This window comes from Elephantulus edwardii, unplaced genomic scaffold (genome assembly GCF_000299155.1).
Source record: "Elephantulus edwardii isolate Elephantulus edwardi_28Jun2011 unplaced genomic scaffold, EleEdw1.0 scaffold00115, whole genome shotgun sequence".
Lineage (NCBI taxonomy): Eukaryota > Metazoa > Chordata > Mammalia > Macroscelidea > Macroscelididae > Elephantulus > Elephantulus edwardii.
The window spans coordinates 2,295,197-2,312,739 of NW_006399865.1; the positions used below are offsets into that span (position 1 = coordinate 2,295,197).

The 17,543-nt window shown below is 42.3% G+C and overlaps 1 protein-coding gene across 1 annotated transcript in view; it reads left to right on the top strand.

Moving 5' to 3' along the window:
• Positions 1-17,543, top strand: part of WWC3 (WWC family member 3) — a 146,744-nt gene that overhangs the window by 84,243 nt on the left and 44,958 nt on the right. The window contains exons 6-8 of the mRNA XM_006892356.1: positions 3,593-3,722; positions 6,519-6,668; positions 10,715-10,788. Of these exons, the coding sequence (XP_006892418.1) occupies positions 3,593-3,722; positions 6,519-6,668; positions 10,715-10,788 (354 nt within the window). The remainder of the gene's footprint in view (positions 1-3,592; positions 3,723-6,518; positions 6,669-10,714; positions 10,789-17,543) is intronic.

Here is a 17,543-nt window from a genome sequence, read left to right on the forward strand (position 1 = left end):
TATTTTAATAAAAATATATGTACTTGAACAAATTCCGATTTAGTAGTTGTTGCTGATGAGAGTATACTCAGCTGACCATACACGGCTTCACACATTTTTGCACGTACGATTCAGTGACACTGACTGCATTCTTCCAGTAACGCAACCATCCTAGCCCTCCTTTTCTGAGTTAATATGTGCACTTTTGGTTACAAATTTCTAAGCAGGAATTCTGCACCACAGGCACAGTCAAGGAAATGTCTGTCTAAGAAGCCTAGGAATCTGTATACTCGAGCTGTTGTAGGTATTGAGATTGAGGGGTGTTGCTGCCCGATGCGTGGGATCAGTGGTGTGCTTGTCGGTCTGCTGTGTGCCGGAAGGTGCTCAGGTCACTTTCTCTCCCCGTGAGTATTTGATTTGTGTATGATGAGCAATAGCTGTGCTGTCCAGCTGAGGTGGCCTCATTCCCAAGAAGCGAATGGGTTCCTGCTATTTATTTCCTTTGCCCTTCTCCTATTCCAAGGGTGCCAATTATTCAAATACCTCCCGTGTCAGACTTTGGTTGTGAGTTGTGATATATGCCCTGGGGAATTTGTTAATGATAATAAAGCATAGGAGTTGGTAAATCATTGACTTTTTCTACCATGAGTGAGCAGATTCAACAGAATAATCACTGCAAACATTACACGCCCGGCATCCTGCTCAGTGAGCCCTTCCCTTGCATTTCCTCCTTAAGTCTCTTATTCACCCTGCAAGGGAAATAGTTTTAGCACCCTCGTTTACAAGAAAGGAAAGAGAGGTGTAAAGAGATGGAGTGGCATGACCAAAGTCCCACAGCTAGTGAATGGCTGTCCTGGGCTGTCGCTGGCACACCAGGATGTTTCTTTGTGAGCACAAAGTTGAGAACTTTGGGGTAATGGTCAGGGATCCATGTTTTCAGGAACCAATGCATATCTTCATTATCGAGCACTGCTGTAATAGAAATACAACAAATGGATGTCTTTAAGGAACAGAACTGTATTCCCTGCTCAGGACGCTCGCTCTCTCACTCTTCTATTGCTGTTGAATCAGAACCAACTCCCAACTCATAGATGACCTTCCAGTGGATTTTTGGGAGGCTGTAAATTGCATAGGAGGAGATTGCCCGTCTTTCTCCTACAAACCCAGTGGTGGTTTGGAACACCAGAGAGGTGCCACCTTTGGGTTCATTAGTCCAACTCGCTAAGACCCACACTATGAGAGCTCCCTTTTAGATGTTGTGGTGTACCATCGAGTTGGAACCAAGCCATAGCTGACCCTCCAGTAGATTTTCAGAAGCAGTAAATCATGTGGGGAGAGATTGTTCATCCTTCTCCCACAGAGCAGCTGGTGGATTTGAACACCTCGTACCTTTGAGATTACAGAGTAGTTTCTTTTCACTAAGCCACCAGAGCTCCCTTAGGAGGCTAGAAGTCTAAATTCAGGACATCAGCCCTAGGAAAGCTCTTTCTCATTGGCTCTGAAGAAAGTTCTTGTCTCCTTTTCATGTCTGTGGATCTGACATCTCTTAGAGATTTCCATGTGACTTGGTATTAGTCATCCCCTGAGTCTCAGAGATTCTCAGGGAAGGGATATGGATCCAAAGGATGTGCTCCACTACTAAATTTTTTCCTTAATGGCACAGAAGCTTCCTCCATCACTACTTGCTTCTTTCATTTCTTTTGTATCTCAAGAGGTTGACTTGCAATAAAACCTAATCTGACCTTCCAGTGGGCTGTAAATCATGGGAAGAGATTGCCCATCTTTCTCCCATGGAGCAGATGGTGAATTCAAACCACAAACCTTTGTGTTGGCAGCACAATTCCTTACTACTAAGTCACAATGTCTAATCTGATTAGATACTGTGATTAAAACATTAATTAATGGTAATGTTATAAAACAAAATGTTTATAAATGAGTGTATGAAGCAGTAATGTTGTTGCTTGCCATCGAGTCAGAACTGACTCATAGCTGACCTTCCAGGGGGTTTTCAGAAGCAATAAATCGCACGGGAGGAGATTGCCCATCCTTCTCCCATGGAACAGCTGGTGGATTTGAGCGATGTGCCTTTGGGATTGCAGTGTAACTTCTTACAACTAGGCTACCAAATCACCCTATGAAATAATAATAGGATTTGTAAACTTCCACTAAAATAAGAAATCAAAATAAAAAGATATAGCCCATTCCTGTTTGTATCCTGCTGTAGTAACAAAATGACTTTTAATTCTTCCTCATTAACAAACAGTATAGCTGTTAGAATTTATCGCTGATAGGATAAATATATCAGATTACAAAATGGGAGGGTAATTACATATATCTCAGAATCATGGCCTACCCTCATTGACACAGATTTTTTGGGAGAACACGAGCCAATCCATAATAATGGAGAAAACATTTAGAAACTAGGACCTATGCATATAATGGTCAGTCTGGAACTCAGAACCTAAGCTAATTACTTTTCAGAAGAGGAGTTTATTCCATTTCTAAGTAAAAGCTTGCTAACTTCTTTAGCTCTTAAGACTACCAGAACTTAAAACTTAGATGTGAGTTGAGAAGGGACAGGTTATAGAAGATTTATCTGTTCATTGAGGCCTGAGCCAAGTCTTGTTACGTATAGTAGTCTTCCCCCACCACCCAGAGCAAGACCTCACACACACACACACAAATGTTGGAGATTGAAGCGGTCCATGGATATCTGTGTGAATGTATGGATTTGTTTTCGGATGAAGAGAAAGAAAGATGAATGGATAGATGATGAGAGGATGAATGAGTGGATGTGTATTTGGAAGGATGAATGAATGGATGGGTAGATATTTGGAAGAATAAATACATTCATGATGGATGATGGAATGTAAGGTAAGATAGATGGATAGGTGATGAATGATTCTTTGGAGGGATACATTGACAGATGTGTAAAAGAATGAAAAGAAGGAAGGAAGGAAGGAAGGACGGACGGACAGGATGGATACTAGCTCAATTGCCAGGTGGATAGGGGCATGGATAGGGAGGAAAGAATGAGGGTTCAACATATACATGGACATGTATTTTAATAGAAGGAAAGAACTGAGAAGATGGATAGGGTGGGAACATAATAAATTGAAGCCAAAATTTAAAAGCTATACAGAGAAAGTGAAAACATTCTAACTTTTGTTAAAGGCACCATTATTGAAAGTTCATTACTTTTTACCTTTTTCCATTTAGTGTCTGTGTATATAGCTCTCACTTTTATATTTAGTACATCTCTTTTACCACTAAACTAGGTATTGTGACTAAACAAATAAGGTGCAGTCCTACTGTCTGGAAGTCTGCAGTCTTGGGAAATTACTCGATCTTATCACCTAATCATTGGTAGAAAATGCAGACATTCTGACAAGAATCTTCTTGCTTGTTTCAATGTTGTAAAAGATGCTGTCTGCCCAGCCATGCCTTGTTTCTTTACATTTACTATGAGGAGGACAGTTTTACAGGGATCTTTATTTCCCTTTTCTAAATCTCTGTTTTTAATGGTCTTCTGTGAAGCTTTTTCGGGTTTGTTTAATAGGATGTTAAGACTTCATGTGAAATTATTCTTTTTTTCCCCCCCTTTCTTTACCAGGATTGACCGTAAGATGTCAAATTCTCATACCAACTATAAACTGGATGAGGCACAGGCTATCATGAATGAGCTGCGGACCATCAAGAAGGCCATTTGTACCGGCGAGAAGGAGAGGCGGGACCTGATGCAGGTGCGAGGCGAGGCTGTGCCTGGTACTGTCTAGAGCCGCAGCTAATACCCTGTCTTGGCTAGCCCACACACACAGAGAGAGAGACTGATGAGAGACAGAGACTGGTGAGAGACAGAGACTGATGAGAGACAGAGAGAGGGACTGATGAGAGAGAGAGAAAGAACTGTAATCCCAAAGGCAAAGACACACAGTTCGAATCTACCAGCTCTTTTAAGAATGTTGGACAGATGGACATTCTCCTCCACTGTGATTCATTGCCTCTGAAAACCCACTGGAGGGTAAGCTATGGGTCATTTTCAACTTGACATCACACAAGCAGCTATATGTGTGTGTTTCATTCTATATTAAAGTTCCATATGCTTCTGTTACATTGATATAGAGGTAAAGGAGCCCTGATGGTGCAGTGAAGCACTCAGCTACTAAATGCAGGGTTGATGATGTGAACCTATGTTAGGACTGTGTTTCCTGAAGTCAGGGTAATGAACTTGTACCCGTATAATAGCACAGGAGTAGATTGCCCATTTTTCTCCTGAGAAGCAGCTAATGGATTCAAACCATCAGAGAGGTGTCGCCTTTGGATTATCAGTACAACTCCCTGTAGACCATACCACCAGAGATCCCATGTAAAAAAAAACCCACTAAAAAGACCATTAAGGAGCTCTGGTAGCCTAGTGGTAAGGAGTTGAGCTGCCGACCTAAAGCACGTGGTTTGAAGCCACCAGCTGCTCCTTGGAGAAAGAGGGGCCGTTTCCTCCTATGTGATTGACTGCCTCTGTAAACTTGCTGAAGGGTCAGTTATGGGTAGGTTCTGACTTGATAGTATACAACAACAATGAAAACCCCAAACTTTCTTCTGTTTGTGTCATTTTTAAGTCTCAGCAACCTTCCATCTGTTTTCCTAGGCAGTAAATCTCAGAAGGACTTCCCATGAAGCTCCTACAAAGCCACTGGTCATTTGAAGTCACCAGAGGCATGCAGCCTTTTCACTAACTGCACAGCACTCTGTGGACTATACCACCAGGTCTCCTTTGATGGGTCCCTGGTGCATGTTAAAAATTCAGATCACAAGACCTATTGAATTTGAATGGCGGAGTACAGAATCCAGAAATCTCTATTTGTAGTGACTTCTTCATGATTATGATAAGAGTGTTCTGAATTGTTACATCTTCTCAGAGCAGAAGTGACAATGGCAAGAGCTGCTGTCATTTCTGAAGCCTCTGTGGGTAGCATTAGATATTCATTCTCCGTACAAGGCAAACCCAAGCCTGGCATGGACCAGAGTCTTTCCTGAGAAGGGCGCAGATATGTCACTTAGGCAGTTGAGCAGACTGCTGTGCAAGGCCACAAAGCACAGGGCTGAGGTAAGCCATCTTGTTGCCTGGCTTGGATTTGCCCACCGTGAAGGCAGGAGGTAGAGTTTCTAGAAGAAACTTCAGGCTCCAGCATCTTCTGTGAAGTCTCTGCAGTCCTTAAGTCTGAGAAGCTCTAGCAAAAGGGGCCAAGTCCTTTCCATTGTTGTTTTTGTTGTTGTCGTGTACCATTGAGTCGGAACCGACCAATAGCTGACCCACCAGTGGGTTTTCAACGGCAGTTTAATCACATGGGAGGAGATTGTCCATCCTTCTGCAGAGCAGCTGGTGAATTTGAACCGTGTGTCTTCGACATTGCAGCTCAACTTCTTACCATTAGACCACTGTTCTTAATTCAGCATTACTGACCCATGGTCGAAAGACTGCAGCCACATAGTCTAGAGCCAGTTCCACAGATCGTCCTGTACCCAGCCGCTCTAAGTCTTGTGTTTGCGGTGATGTCTGCTGAAAAGGAATATGTTCAAAAGTCTGAAAGATGTGGTAGCAAATTTGGTTTCTGTTTTAACTTCCACTCCAAGGGTTTTCAGTGCCAGAATACATACCCTGGGTGGTACTTGGAAATGCACTTGGCTGCTAACCACAAGGCTGGTGGTTCAAGGAAGCCCAGAGGCACCCCAGAAGAAAGCCCCACTGATCCCCTTCTGAGAACCCCATGGAGCTCATTTTCATTCTGACACAAAAAGTGTGGCCATGAGTTAGAAACAAGCCTGTGGTAACTCGTGGAACACACGGGAGATGGCTTTTGGCCGCTAAGAATTAGGACTAAAAATCAGGTTATAAAACTATGCAAGCATCGTCTGGGAGCTGCCTTTCTCTGTGTTGTTTATCTGTTAAGATTGCAAAGGGAGCTGCAGCTTCTACAGTTTTCCCTCTCACTCTTCCTTTCTCTTTCTGATTGAATAACTAATAAAAATAATTTTTTTTTCTAAAAAGTGAAAGGTGAAAGCAGAGCTGTAGCAGCCGAATCAGTACTGACAACTACAGCACAAATGTTCCTGCAGGGGTCTGGAGGAGCTTCCGAAACCTAATACCCTTTAAACAGATTTTTAAAAAAAAGTTTGCAAAGGGACATTCTTCCTTTTTAGGCTTTTTCAGTGATCGAACATTTTTAGGTTGAAGTGCTCATGTTTTCCTTTGGTAATTATGAAGGAAGGCTTAAAAAGTAGTGAAAACTATCCCACACTTGTTCTCTACTTGAGTCCCACACTGCCAGGATGGCTCAGTCACTGTCTCGTCTAAATTACTAAGGCTCCTCTTAAAGGTACATGTGGTAAAATGTGTTTTCTTTTGCATCCAACAAAAATAGGGGTCAGAATGGGACCGTTCTCTTGTAAACGGACTTAGAAGCAAAGCAGAAAGGCCCCTCTTTAAAGAGAAGGTTGACATTAATGTCACTTTTTATATCATTTGTCTCATTCTATTTCAGAGCCTGGCTAAGCTCACGGATGGCTTCAAGAATAACTTCTCTCTTACCGACTCTGTACAAGAAGCCCCTCTGAATCAGGGTGCACTTGGCAATTCTGTTATACCTCAACAGTTCTGTGACGCTGGGTCTCAGACGGACATCACTGGAGAGGTATGCTCACCCGGGGAGAAAGAGACGGGCTGCTGAGAGAGAAGAGGGTGGCTTTTGTGTTCCCATCACTCATTTTGTTTAATTTTCCGTTTTCACGGCAGAATTATTTTGACTTTTGTGCAGTTCAGTCATAAGAGGAAAGACTGTGTCTCACGTCCAGCTGAAAAGGTTCAGTGGCAAGGGAGGCAATTGGATTTGCTGAATGCCTTGATCCTTATAATTTGGATTCTTACATCTTTTTGAGAATCAAGTTTAAGTGTTTTCTTGACAGACATGTGACTTTTTTGCATGTGGGTGGGCAAAGTGTTTCTGTAAAGGGCCAGATAGTAAAAACATTTTTTTTTGTGGACCACGTGGTCTCTGTCACAACGATTCAGCTTGGCTACAATCATGCAAAAGCAGCCATAGCGGAAACGTAAGTGAATGGCGGTGGCCATGTGCCAATAAAACTTTATTTACAAAAAGAAGGGCATTGGCTGTGCGTAATTGGCTGATCTCTGGCTTTGACCAGAGAGTCCTAAAGGCTTTTTGTTGCTGAGCCACCCGTGGGTTATAGGTGAATGTTGTTTCTTATTCCTCTAATAGAATGCCAGGAAATAGAATGAAAATTAATTTTGTGCGAGACTTGGATGCGTTTCTTAATGCCCCTTTTGATAAATCACAAAGCCTTGGGTTAGCCAGCAAAACAAGGCTGATAATCAGTGTTTGAGGCAGGGTGGTGAATATTTAAAGGCGCCGCAATTGTGGTGGCTCGGTGGGGACTTGCATGTTAATTTGTTACCACATGGAAAGCAGTTTTGGACTGCTGTTTTATCTTCAGGCTTATTAAGTAAAGCTGAGATGTCAGTGGAATGCAGAAGACGGGGGAAAGGGGGCAACAGAAAACAAGATGCAAAACTCAGAGATTTCAATAATTAGCTAATATTTTAAGGTTATGGCAAATAGTGCCTCTTTGCAGTGCATAGTATAATAGTGACTCTTTATGTCTTGGATTTTTTGGAGCAATCTCAATTTTGAGAACAATCCTCATTGTTCTCAAAAGTACATTTGTGACCATATTTCTTCTTCAGTTTAGTGAATATGGTCACCATCTGTAATACCCTAAGAAGACACTGTCTCTTAAGTAAAAAAATGCCCAACCTTTTGCCCAAAGATTTGAAGAAAGGGAAGGCAAAAAGTGTATCTTTGAATTCCTTGAATAATTTATTGCTGCTTTTTATGAGAATAAACTCTATTTGGCAATTTTTGCTCAACTACTAACTTAAAGTCTGGCAGTGACTTGTCCAGTAGCACCATGAAGGGCCTGGTGACCGTCTTCTGTTAAAAATTAGAATCAAGAAACCCTCCAATGGAGCCATTCTATTCTGTAACACATGGGTTTGCCATGTGTCAGAATTAACTTGACAGCAGCTGGTGTTTTGGTTTCGGTTTTTTAAGGTAGTTTATCATAAGAATTAGAATTGAGATACTTTTAACTAGCTTTGAGAAACAGACAGGCTTGAGGGCTCTGTAATCTATTATATAGAACGTTTTAAAAATGACCTGTGGAGATCGTGATTGGCTATGTTGTGTCATAATCCTAGGAATACGTTACCATTGTTTACAAGCCCCTACAGTAGACTGGAACTGGGACTGGGCCTGGGTTGCCTGTTTGCTGACTGCCAGCTTAATTAAAATAGTCGTTTCCACTCCTATTTTGGAGATAAGGAGACTGAGGTGATAGGTTACCTAATAAGAGGTAATTAGAGAGAAGCAGATCTGGTTTTGAACCAACTTCTCTGACTCTTAAACTATTGTACTTTCTTCTCCATTTTATTCTTGTTGAAAAATGCATCAAAGGCTACAACTTAGTGCATCATCTAGCTATTATTACATAACAAATTACCTCAAAGCCTAGTGGCTTCCTTATTATTACACACTTATTATTAGTACACTTACTGTTATTTTTGTTAGTCGTAGTAGTAGTATACTTTTATTGTCTTACATTTCCCTGACTCAGAAGTTTGACTCATGTTTGAGCTGGCTCCCTTGCCTCAGAGTCTCTCACAAGGCTGCAATCACGGTGCCAGGGCAGAGCGCCCATCGGAAGGCTTACTGGGGAAGCACCTACCCCAGGCTCATGTGATTGTGCTCAGTTCTTCACAGGATGTTGGACTGAGGGTTTCAGGGCCATCATATGTATACCCTTCCAATAGGACAGCTTCTGTACCAAAGCTTACAAGCTGAAAAAGCAATAGTCTCGTAGCCAGATGGGAGTCCTTATCTTTTTTTCATGGCCATGATTTCCCTTCACTCTTGCTGTATTCTCTTGGTTAAAGACAAGTCACAGACCCACCTTACTCTCAAGGGAAGGTTGAAAAGTCACAGTCCCACCTTACTCATGAGGGAAGAAGGCTGGCACCATAACAGGACGTGGCAATTATTGGGAATCATCTTAAAAGTCTGCCTACTACCCTTGGTCAATGCTTTGTGTGAGTTTGGGGAATGAGTGTTACTGTATATTAGACATGCTTTTTGAGATTAGGAATTTGCAGCCAGATTTTTTAATAATATAGGCATACTTTGGGATTTAGCAGTTGGGGTACATGATGTCCGTGACATAGGAATTGTGAGGCAGAGGCCTGCTGGATGGTGTTAGCTCTAAGTTTCTTCAGTTTTGATCAATTTGCCCATTTTCTTTTCAAAGGATAAGAGTATAAACACAAAGCCTAGAGGCCTATCAGCAGTCCTGCAGAGAGCTTTCAGAAGGACTGAAGTGTATTGGGCTTGATGGAGGGGTCACTACTAAAGAGGATGACAAGTAACTTGTCCCCACTGTAGAGCGTTTTCAGAAAGTGAAACCGCAGTCCAGTATGTGTGTACAGAGGAGATTGTGGAGGAGGATGTTGGCTAAAACATTTCTTTTTCTTCTTTTTTTTTTCAAACATGAATTTAAAGAATTCTAATAAACATTTAACATAGGAACATTCTTAACCCAAAGGGGTCAAAGCAAGACAGCGATACCACTTTAACCTCTCCATGACTCTTGCCCTGGGGCACTAATTGCATTTAAAATTTAGTGATGCAGATGGGGGCAGAGCCCTGAGCCTGCAGCTGGGCTCTGGCCTCCTCCAAGGGCAGGGGTCATCTCTGCACCAGGGAATCTGAGAAACTCCTCCAAGAAAGCCCACTTCCCTGGAGTGATTCCCACTCCTTGTGACCTTCCTTCGGGCTTTGAGGCTGTAAATCTTCACGGGAGGAACCTTTCTCCTCTTTGCTCATCTCCCGTAGCTGATCTTTTCTGTTAACAGCACAGCTTGCACTGGCTAAAACTTTTATATGTGTAAGCCTGCAACTCCTCTCAGTGGGGAATGCTCAGCCCTTGAAAAACACTTCTTTATCTTGCCATTAGACCATAAAGAGAGAAAGTTCTTCATTGATATACAGCAAAACTCCTGTCAATAAATTCATCATTCATCAAATAAGATATTTTCAAATACTTGCTTATATGAGATCATTAAAACAGCCTAAATATTCATTAACAGATGGACAGATAAACAAAATTTAACAAAAAATACCTTTTCCCAGTCATAAAGAGAAATTAAATCCTCCCACATGCACCAGCAATGGCTGAGCACTGCGAAATAAAGTTAGAAACAAGAGGACATACGTCTTAAGATCTTACTCTTAAATATCTCAAATAAGTAGGTATATCGAGACCAGCATTTGCTGAGAGTTAGCAGGAACTAGATGGAGGGAGGGAGAAGAAGACTCCAAACCATCACCACTCTGCGTTTCTGAAAGTTTTCCTCCATTCCAAACAGAAACTCAGTGCCCCCGAAGCAGTCACTCCCCACTTCTAGAAGCCCGCCTTTCATAAAACTACTAATAAACCTTGGTCTCTGTATACTCGCATCTCCTATAAATATAATCATACAGGATTTCTTCTTTTGTGTCTGACCTACTTCTCTCAGGATAATGTTTTCAAGGTGCATTATGTCATTTGAAAATATGGTTTTAATATATGTTTCCTTTTTTTTTCTCCTCTTTCATTTCTGTTCTGAAAGTACGTCCTTGATGATAGAATAAGACTTGCAGACCGAGTCCGACTTAACTGGCAGTATGAAGAAGCTAAAAAGAGGTAAGAAACTCTTTTCCAGGCCTTACCTTCTACCTCCTTCCTTTACCCTGTGTAAAGAGGTTTAGCAGAAAGAACGGAAGACCCTCAATGAGATGGAGTGATACTGCAACAGTGGGCTTGAGGATGGCAGAGGTTGTGTTGATGGTGTAGGCAGGATATCTGCTGTTCATAGGGTCGCTGTAAATTGTTATCAACTGAATGGCACCTAACAACAGTAAAACAACAATGTTTGTACACAACTTATCAGAGAACAATATATAATTCAAATAAATCTTCACTTACATTTAGGCTCTTGATATACTTGGTAAAATTTCAAGTGTATTTAAAATACAGTATTCTCAGTATTGCAAATAGTTACAAAGACTTGATTCATAAATAATAGGTGTTCTTTCCCTTCCTTACCCTCCCACCTAGTTCAGAACTTCTCTCCGTGGCTCCTAACCATAGAGGGTAGTGGGAAAAGTCACATATCTTTGTTGGAAAGATATTTTTGTAATTACTGGGTCAGCAGGTGATGGTAGAATCTATTCCATTTCATTTCAGTAGACGGCTTTTAAATGCAGTCATTTATATTGGGCTGTATTCAACATAATTTGTCTTCTGAAAAGCCAAACTTGGCTGCGTTCCTCCTCCTTCCTGCCTTCCGTCTCATTCATAAGACATGGGCAAAACTGAGAGGCGGTGTGTTCTTTCCATGGCCAAGATTTTCAGTAGATCATGTTTCCCCCCTGGGCCTTGTTTTTGTTACTTGCTGTCAAGCTGTCCAACTTATGGAAACCCCACGTGTATAGGGTGAAACTGTTCAAGGCTATGACCTCCTGGGAGCATCCTGCCAGACTGTACTGTCTCCCAAGGTGCTTCACGCCTCCCTTTCCACTAGTACGGCATTTTTACGTAAACAACATGCACCTTCTGTATTTGTTTGCTGACTGTGTCTGCTCCCACCCCATACGGAGGAGATTGCCCACCTTGCTTTCATGGAGTGACTGGTGAATTAGAACTGCTGACCTTTGATTGGCAGACTGATATGTTACCTACTAAACCACCAGTGTGCATTATTTCATAAGCACCCCTAAAATTTAAGAATTTGCATAAGAGGGGCTTAAGCAAATACCTTCCAGGGTGCGGGTTTGTGTAGGTGGTTGGCAAAGAAACCAAAAGGGACATGCTTTATTGGCATGAAAGTGTTCAGCCATTTGTGCCACTGAGGCTCCAGCCTGCTGAGCCACAGCCTGCTTGCGGTGTCCCGAGTCTTCCCTGGCTTTCGTGTCCTCTTTTAGGAGATTTTCTCTCTTTTGTGCCTTCTGGAAAAAGCCTTAAAATAAAATTATTTTAAAATATGCCCTTCTGAAAAGTAGGAAGCGTATTTTTTTGTTGAACGTTTCTGTAGTCTCAAATGAAATATTATCTTGGGACTGACTGGAGGAGGAGAACAGAAGGCCAGGCAGGGTGAGGGAGCTGTTTTCTGGAAGGCTCAAATGGTTAGGCCAGCTCAGTTTAGTGGCTGGCTCACGAGTGTCTGGAAATCCACTTTTCTGGCTTTTTAGAAAAATGTAAAAATAGCAACAAAAGTAGATCAGGTGACTCCCAGCTGCAGGGGGTGCTTCGAGCCATTCTTCCTGTTCATTATGATGGCCTGTCGTTGGGCGGCACACGTCCCCGTGGGACGCTGACCAGTTGCCTCGGCCAGGCTGACTACTCGGCGGTCACACTGTTCCCTTATGCACTCCTCCACTCGGGCTCGCTGGTGTTTGTGAGCGGCTATTGTCTGCCCCGACAGAGTTGGAGCCCCTGCTCATTCTCCAGAGTTTCTACCAAAACAGTGCCGTGTGGGTGCTGGAATTTGCTGTGCTGCATTAAAATGCTGCAAGTGGATGGTTGCTCCACTGGAAAGTAATTGTTCCATATTTTGTGGTGACATTTGCCAAACACAGCAAGTGACTTCTTTGTTTGCTAGAGATGGCGCTGGTGCACAGTAAGGTAACCTTTTCAGTGGCCCGAAGGCATGTGTTTTAGGGTATTTAAGACAAGTATTCAGGGGCTACCACTGCCCTTCGTTAGTGCGTTGGAGAAAAATGTTCCTTCTGGACTGGTGGAACCATCTTAGGAAATACGCTGTAGCAGCTCTTGACAGGAAGAGGGTGGTGGCCCAGCCGCCTTCAACCTTTGCACAACAAGGGCTTCTCAGAAGTACCTTTCGGGACTTCAGTGTACCTTTTAAAAAGCAGAGATAACGTTTAGAAGCCATTCAGGGTTGGCTTGCATAAGTGCCTTTCCTTTTCTACCAGCACAGTGGTTTTGAACTTGAGGAGAGAGAAAGAGAGACTTCACCTCACAGAGGGCATTCTCTTGTGTCAGGGGATTTTCAACTGTCCAATCCAAGAGGTTGTTGGGGACAGGGGGAAGGAGAGGAGACAGAGGGAGAGAGAGAGAATGAGATAGAGAGGGTAAGGGAGAGTGAATGAGAGTGAATGTGTGTGTGTGTGTGATTTCCGCCCCCCCACCCCCACCCCAAGTTGCTTGTTAGGCCTTTCATCCAAAGTATCTCTAGATGAACTCAAACCTCCAACCTTAGCCAAGAGGGTTAATCATTTGCAGCCCCCACGTACTCATTAGAATACTTCTGTTTGCCTCCATTATCTTTCTTATAGTCAAGGCCTGACTCGTAAGTTAGTGCCTGCTTGTAAACCCCTGGGCTACTACTAGAGATCTATAATCCCTCCCACTACACCTGAGGAGATGGTAGACCATATGCACCCGTATCACTGAGGGTATGGAAAGACGCTCTCATGGTGTAGTCTGTAGGGAGTTGAGCTGCTAACCCAAAGGGAACAGCTTTGTGGCGCTTTGAATCCACCATCAGCTCTGTGGGAGAAAGATGGGCAATCTCCTCCTGTACCATTTCCACCTTCAGAAACCCAATGGAGGGTCAGCTTTGAAGCTGTTCCAAATTGATGGCGATGAGTGTTTGGAGGGCACATAGATGTAGTGAGAGTCAGGGAGGCTTAATGTCTTCAGGCCTGATGAGCAGAGGCTGGCCCAGCACCAAGTGTGCCTCCACACTGCCCATCAGTGAGGCGCATGAGTCGAGCCATATCAACTTGCGATGTAAACAGTGGCAACCGGTTCTTTGGAAATAACAAAATCTAGAGCATGCAGGATATGCAAAGCATAATAGTTTTGATGCGTGTGTATTGCCTCTCTTACTCTCAGCCTCCCTGATTGAGCTGGGCCACCTATGTGACCTCCAGCGAGCATAATGGGAGAAGGTAGCCCTTGGGTAGGAGAGCATCATAGACTCGTGCACTCACCTACAACACTGAAAAGAATGCAGTCACTTTAAGTTACCTAGTGGATCAGGAGCTGCACTGGCTGCTCTGCAGGAGCAAGATGGGAAATCGCTTCCTCTGCTTACAGTCTCTGAAAACCCACAGGGGGCTCCACTATGAGTCAGTGCTGACTCGAAAGTAATGTACAACTGGCAAAGAACAGTGCATCCTTCCCAGAGCTTCCACCCTGAGGATAGTGAACGCTGGGTGACCTTGGCTTTGCCCTGGACTTCTGTTCTTGTACAGCCATTATTCTTTTCACTCTGTCCTCCCACTTTACATATCAGTCTTCTGGCTCTCTTTGTCTGAGAGCATTCCATCCTGCAAAAAGTTAGCTTCCCCAAGTCCTGCAGACCCACTTGTGCTTTGCCACTTCTAAACTGAGGAGCAGCTGCTATATATTGCGGAGAAGTCTTTCCTGGTATAACTAGATTGGAGATTGTTTTTAAGAGGTGGAAATTGTTAAACCATAGAGTTCCAGACAATGAGAGAGTTCCTGTGTATTTGGACTAAAAGGAAGTTTGCAGAAGTGGACCTCATAATTTCAAGTGGTGGTTTGATTTCTAGAGAATTCTGTGACTCTAGCATTATATATCATAGTGACTGGTTTTGTGTTTTCAAATACAGTTTGTATGAAACGCGCCAAAACCACTTCTTTCCTGGAAGATAACATAGGGACAAAATAAAAACCAGAAGTCCCACCACCCTTGAATTGACTCCAACGCAGGAGAGAGAAGCCCTAGTCCATAGGGTTTCTGGGGCTGTAATCTTTAAGGAAGCACACAGCCAATACATTTCTTTTACAGAGTAGCTGGAAGGTTCAAGTTGCTGACCTTTTTATTGACAGCCAAATGCTTAACTCCTGTACCAGCAGAGCTCCTGGGACAAAACTAAGGGCCCTGAGTTTTTTGTGAGGAATCCTCAAAACATCTTGTAGCATGGATGAATCTGGAGGACATTATACTGAGTGAAAGAAGTAGTTGTGTCTATGAGACACAACCAAAAGTTTATGAACAGTAACTGTTAGAGAGATGCAAATAAAAACTACCATGAGTTAGCCTCTTACTATTGCAAAAATGATACTGCTAGAAAACAACATGCTGGTAGGATTAGGTGGAGATTTGAACCCTTATACATTTGAGATTGTAAAATGGTACAACCACTGTACAAGCACTTTATGGTGCTTCCTCAAATTGCTAGGAATATTTTATGTTCCAACAATCTCATCCATAGGTATTTATCTTAGAGTTTTAAGAGCAGTGACATGAGAAGACATATACACAAACCCATGGTCATTGCATTATTCATGGTAGTAAACAGGTGGAAACAACCTCAGCGCCCATTAGTAGATGCATGGGTAAGCCAGTTGTGGTGCATACATACAATAGATTACTATGCAGCTGTGAAGTATAATGGGCAGTCATCAAAATGTCTTGGAACATGATAAATCTAGACGACATTATGCTGAGTGAAATGGTTCAGTCACAAAAGGGAAAATATTACATGATCTAAGTTTTTCTTAAAAGTCATGAATGAGTATATACACCGAAAACAGTTTTCTTTGTTGGTTACCAGGGATGAGAGGGAGAGAATCTATTTGTAGATAGTGGACACCTGTTACCCACTATGGTTGAAATTGCTACAACTTGACTAAGGTAAATTAAGACATTCAGAATTACTCAAGAAGAGACAAAATAAATAAATAAATTAAATAATTTAAGAAAAGAATGAGACAATCTTGATAAATACTATAATGAACAGTTCTGTCATAACAATAACAAAAAATACGTATGATTATACAGGTATGTTGTTAGATGACTTTTAACTGACTTCCATCCATAGCAAAGTTATGAATGACAGATGTGAACCTTATCCTGTCGTGTGCCATCCTCACAATCTCCATTATGTTTAAGCCCATTGTTACAGTCATTTTGTCAATCTGTCTCCTTGAGCATATTCCTCACCATCCTTGCCACTTAAGGAGTACCTTGGTTGCACTTCCTTTAACAGATTTGTTTATTATTTTGGCTGTCCATGGTATATTCAATACTCTTCTGCAACACACACTTCAAAGGCACTCATGTATCAGCCTTCCTTATTCATTGTCCAACTTTCAGATGCATATGAAGTGATTGAAAATACCATGGCTTGGATCAGGTGCACCTTAGTCTTTAAACTGACATCCTTGCTCATTAGCACTTTGGGAGAGGTCTTTGATACTACATTTGCTCAATGCAATATGTCTTTTGATCTCTTGACAAGTGTGTGTTGACTGTGGATATAAGTAAAATGAAATCTTTGACTTCAGTCTTTTCTCCATCTGTCATGATGTTGTCTATTGGTCCAGTTGTGAGGAATTTTGTTTTCTAGTTGAGATATAATCCATGTTGAAGCCTGTAGTCTTTAATCTTCCTCAGTAAACAATTTAAGTCTTCACTTTCTGCAAGCAAACTTATGTCATCTACATTATGTATATTGTTGATCAATCCTGATGCCACATTCTTCTTCATAAAATCAAGCTTCTTGACTTATTTGATCATGTCTATGTATGTATTGGAAGCAGAAGTGGCATCCACTTCCTAAATAACATGCCTCTGGAAACCCTATGAACTTTGATATATGTCCATAGTAGTAGAGGGGCTTCAAGCCTTTTGTTCATAGGGTCGCTAGGAATCGTGCTCGACTCAAAAGCAATCGACAACTATGTATGTACATATATAAAAATTCTACTGCTGCCAAATTGGTTGTCAGTGACCCTGTGGAGCATAGTAGAAAAGGTTGGAAATCCTTAAAGAAGCAGGCTGCCTGCTTTTTCTCCCAAGGACTGACTGGTAGGTTTGAACTATGAACCTTTTGTTTAGTAGCTAAGTGCTTTGACCGCTATGCCACTAGACCTCCTACAATTTATATCTGTAGAGAGGCATGTGTGAGTACATGTGTGAGCATGAATGGGCATTTCTGTAGGCCTGTTTCTGTGACCTGCATTTATGTTCATATATTTAATAAAGCACATGGGGCACAATCATGGAAACTTCCTTCTTCTTGTTGCTGTTGTTGTTGGTAGGTGCCGGCCAGTTGACTACAACTCATAGAGACCCTATGAGCAACAGATCGAAGACTTCCTAGACGTATCCAAAGACCACACAGGATTGTTTTACTGGGTTGAAAGACTTAGGACCGTAGTCTCGTGGGATGACTCAAATCAATTGATATAACATAGTTCACAAAGATAGCCTTATATATCCTAGTTTGGTGAGTAGTGTCTGTGGTCTTAAAAGCTTTCGAGCAGCCATCTAAGATCCAGCTATTGGTCTCATCTGGAGCAAAATAGGAGGAAACCAAAGAAGAAACTAGCCAGAGGACTACTAGCCTGCGAGAACCACAGAGCCTCTTCATCCCGAGACCAGAAGAACTAGGTGGTGCCTG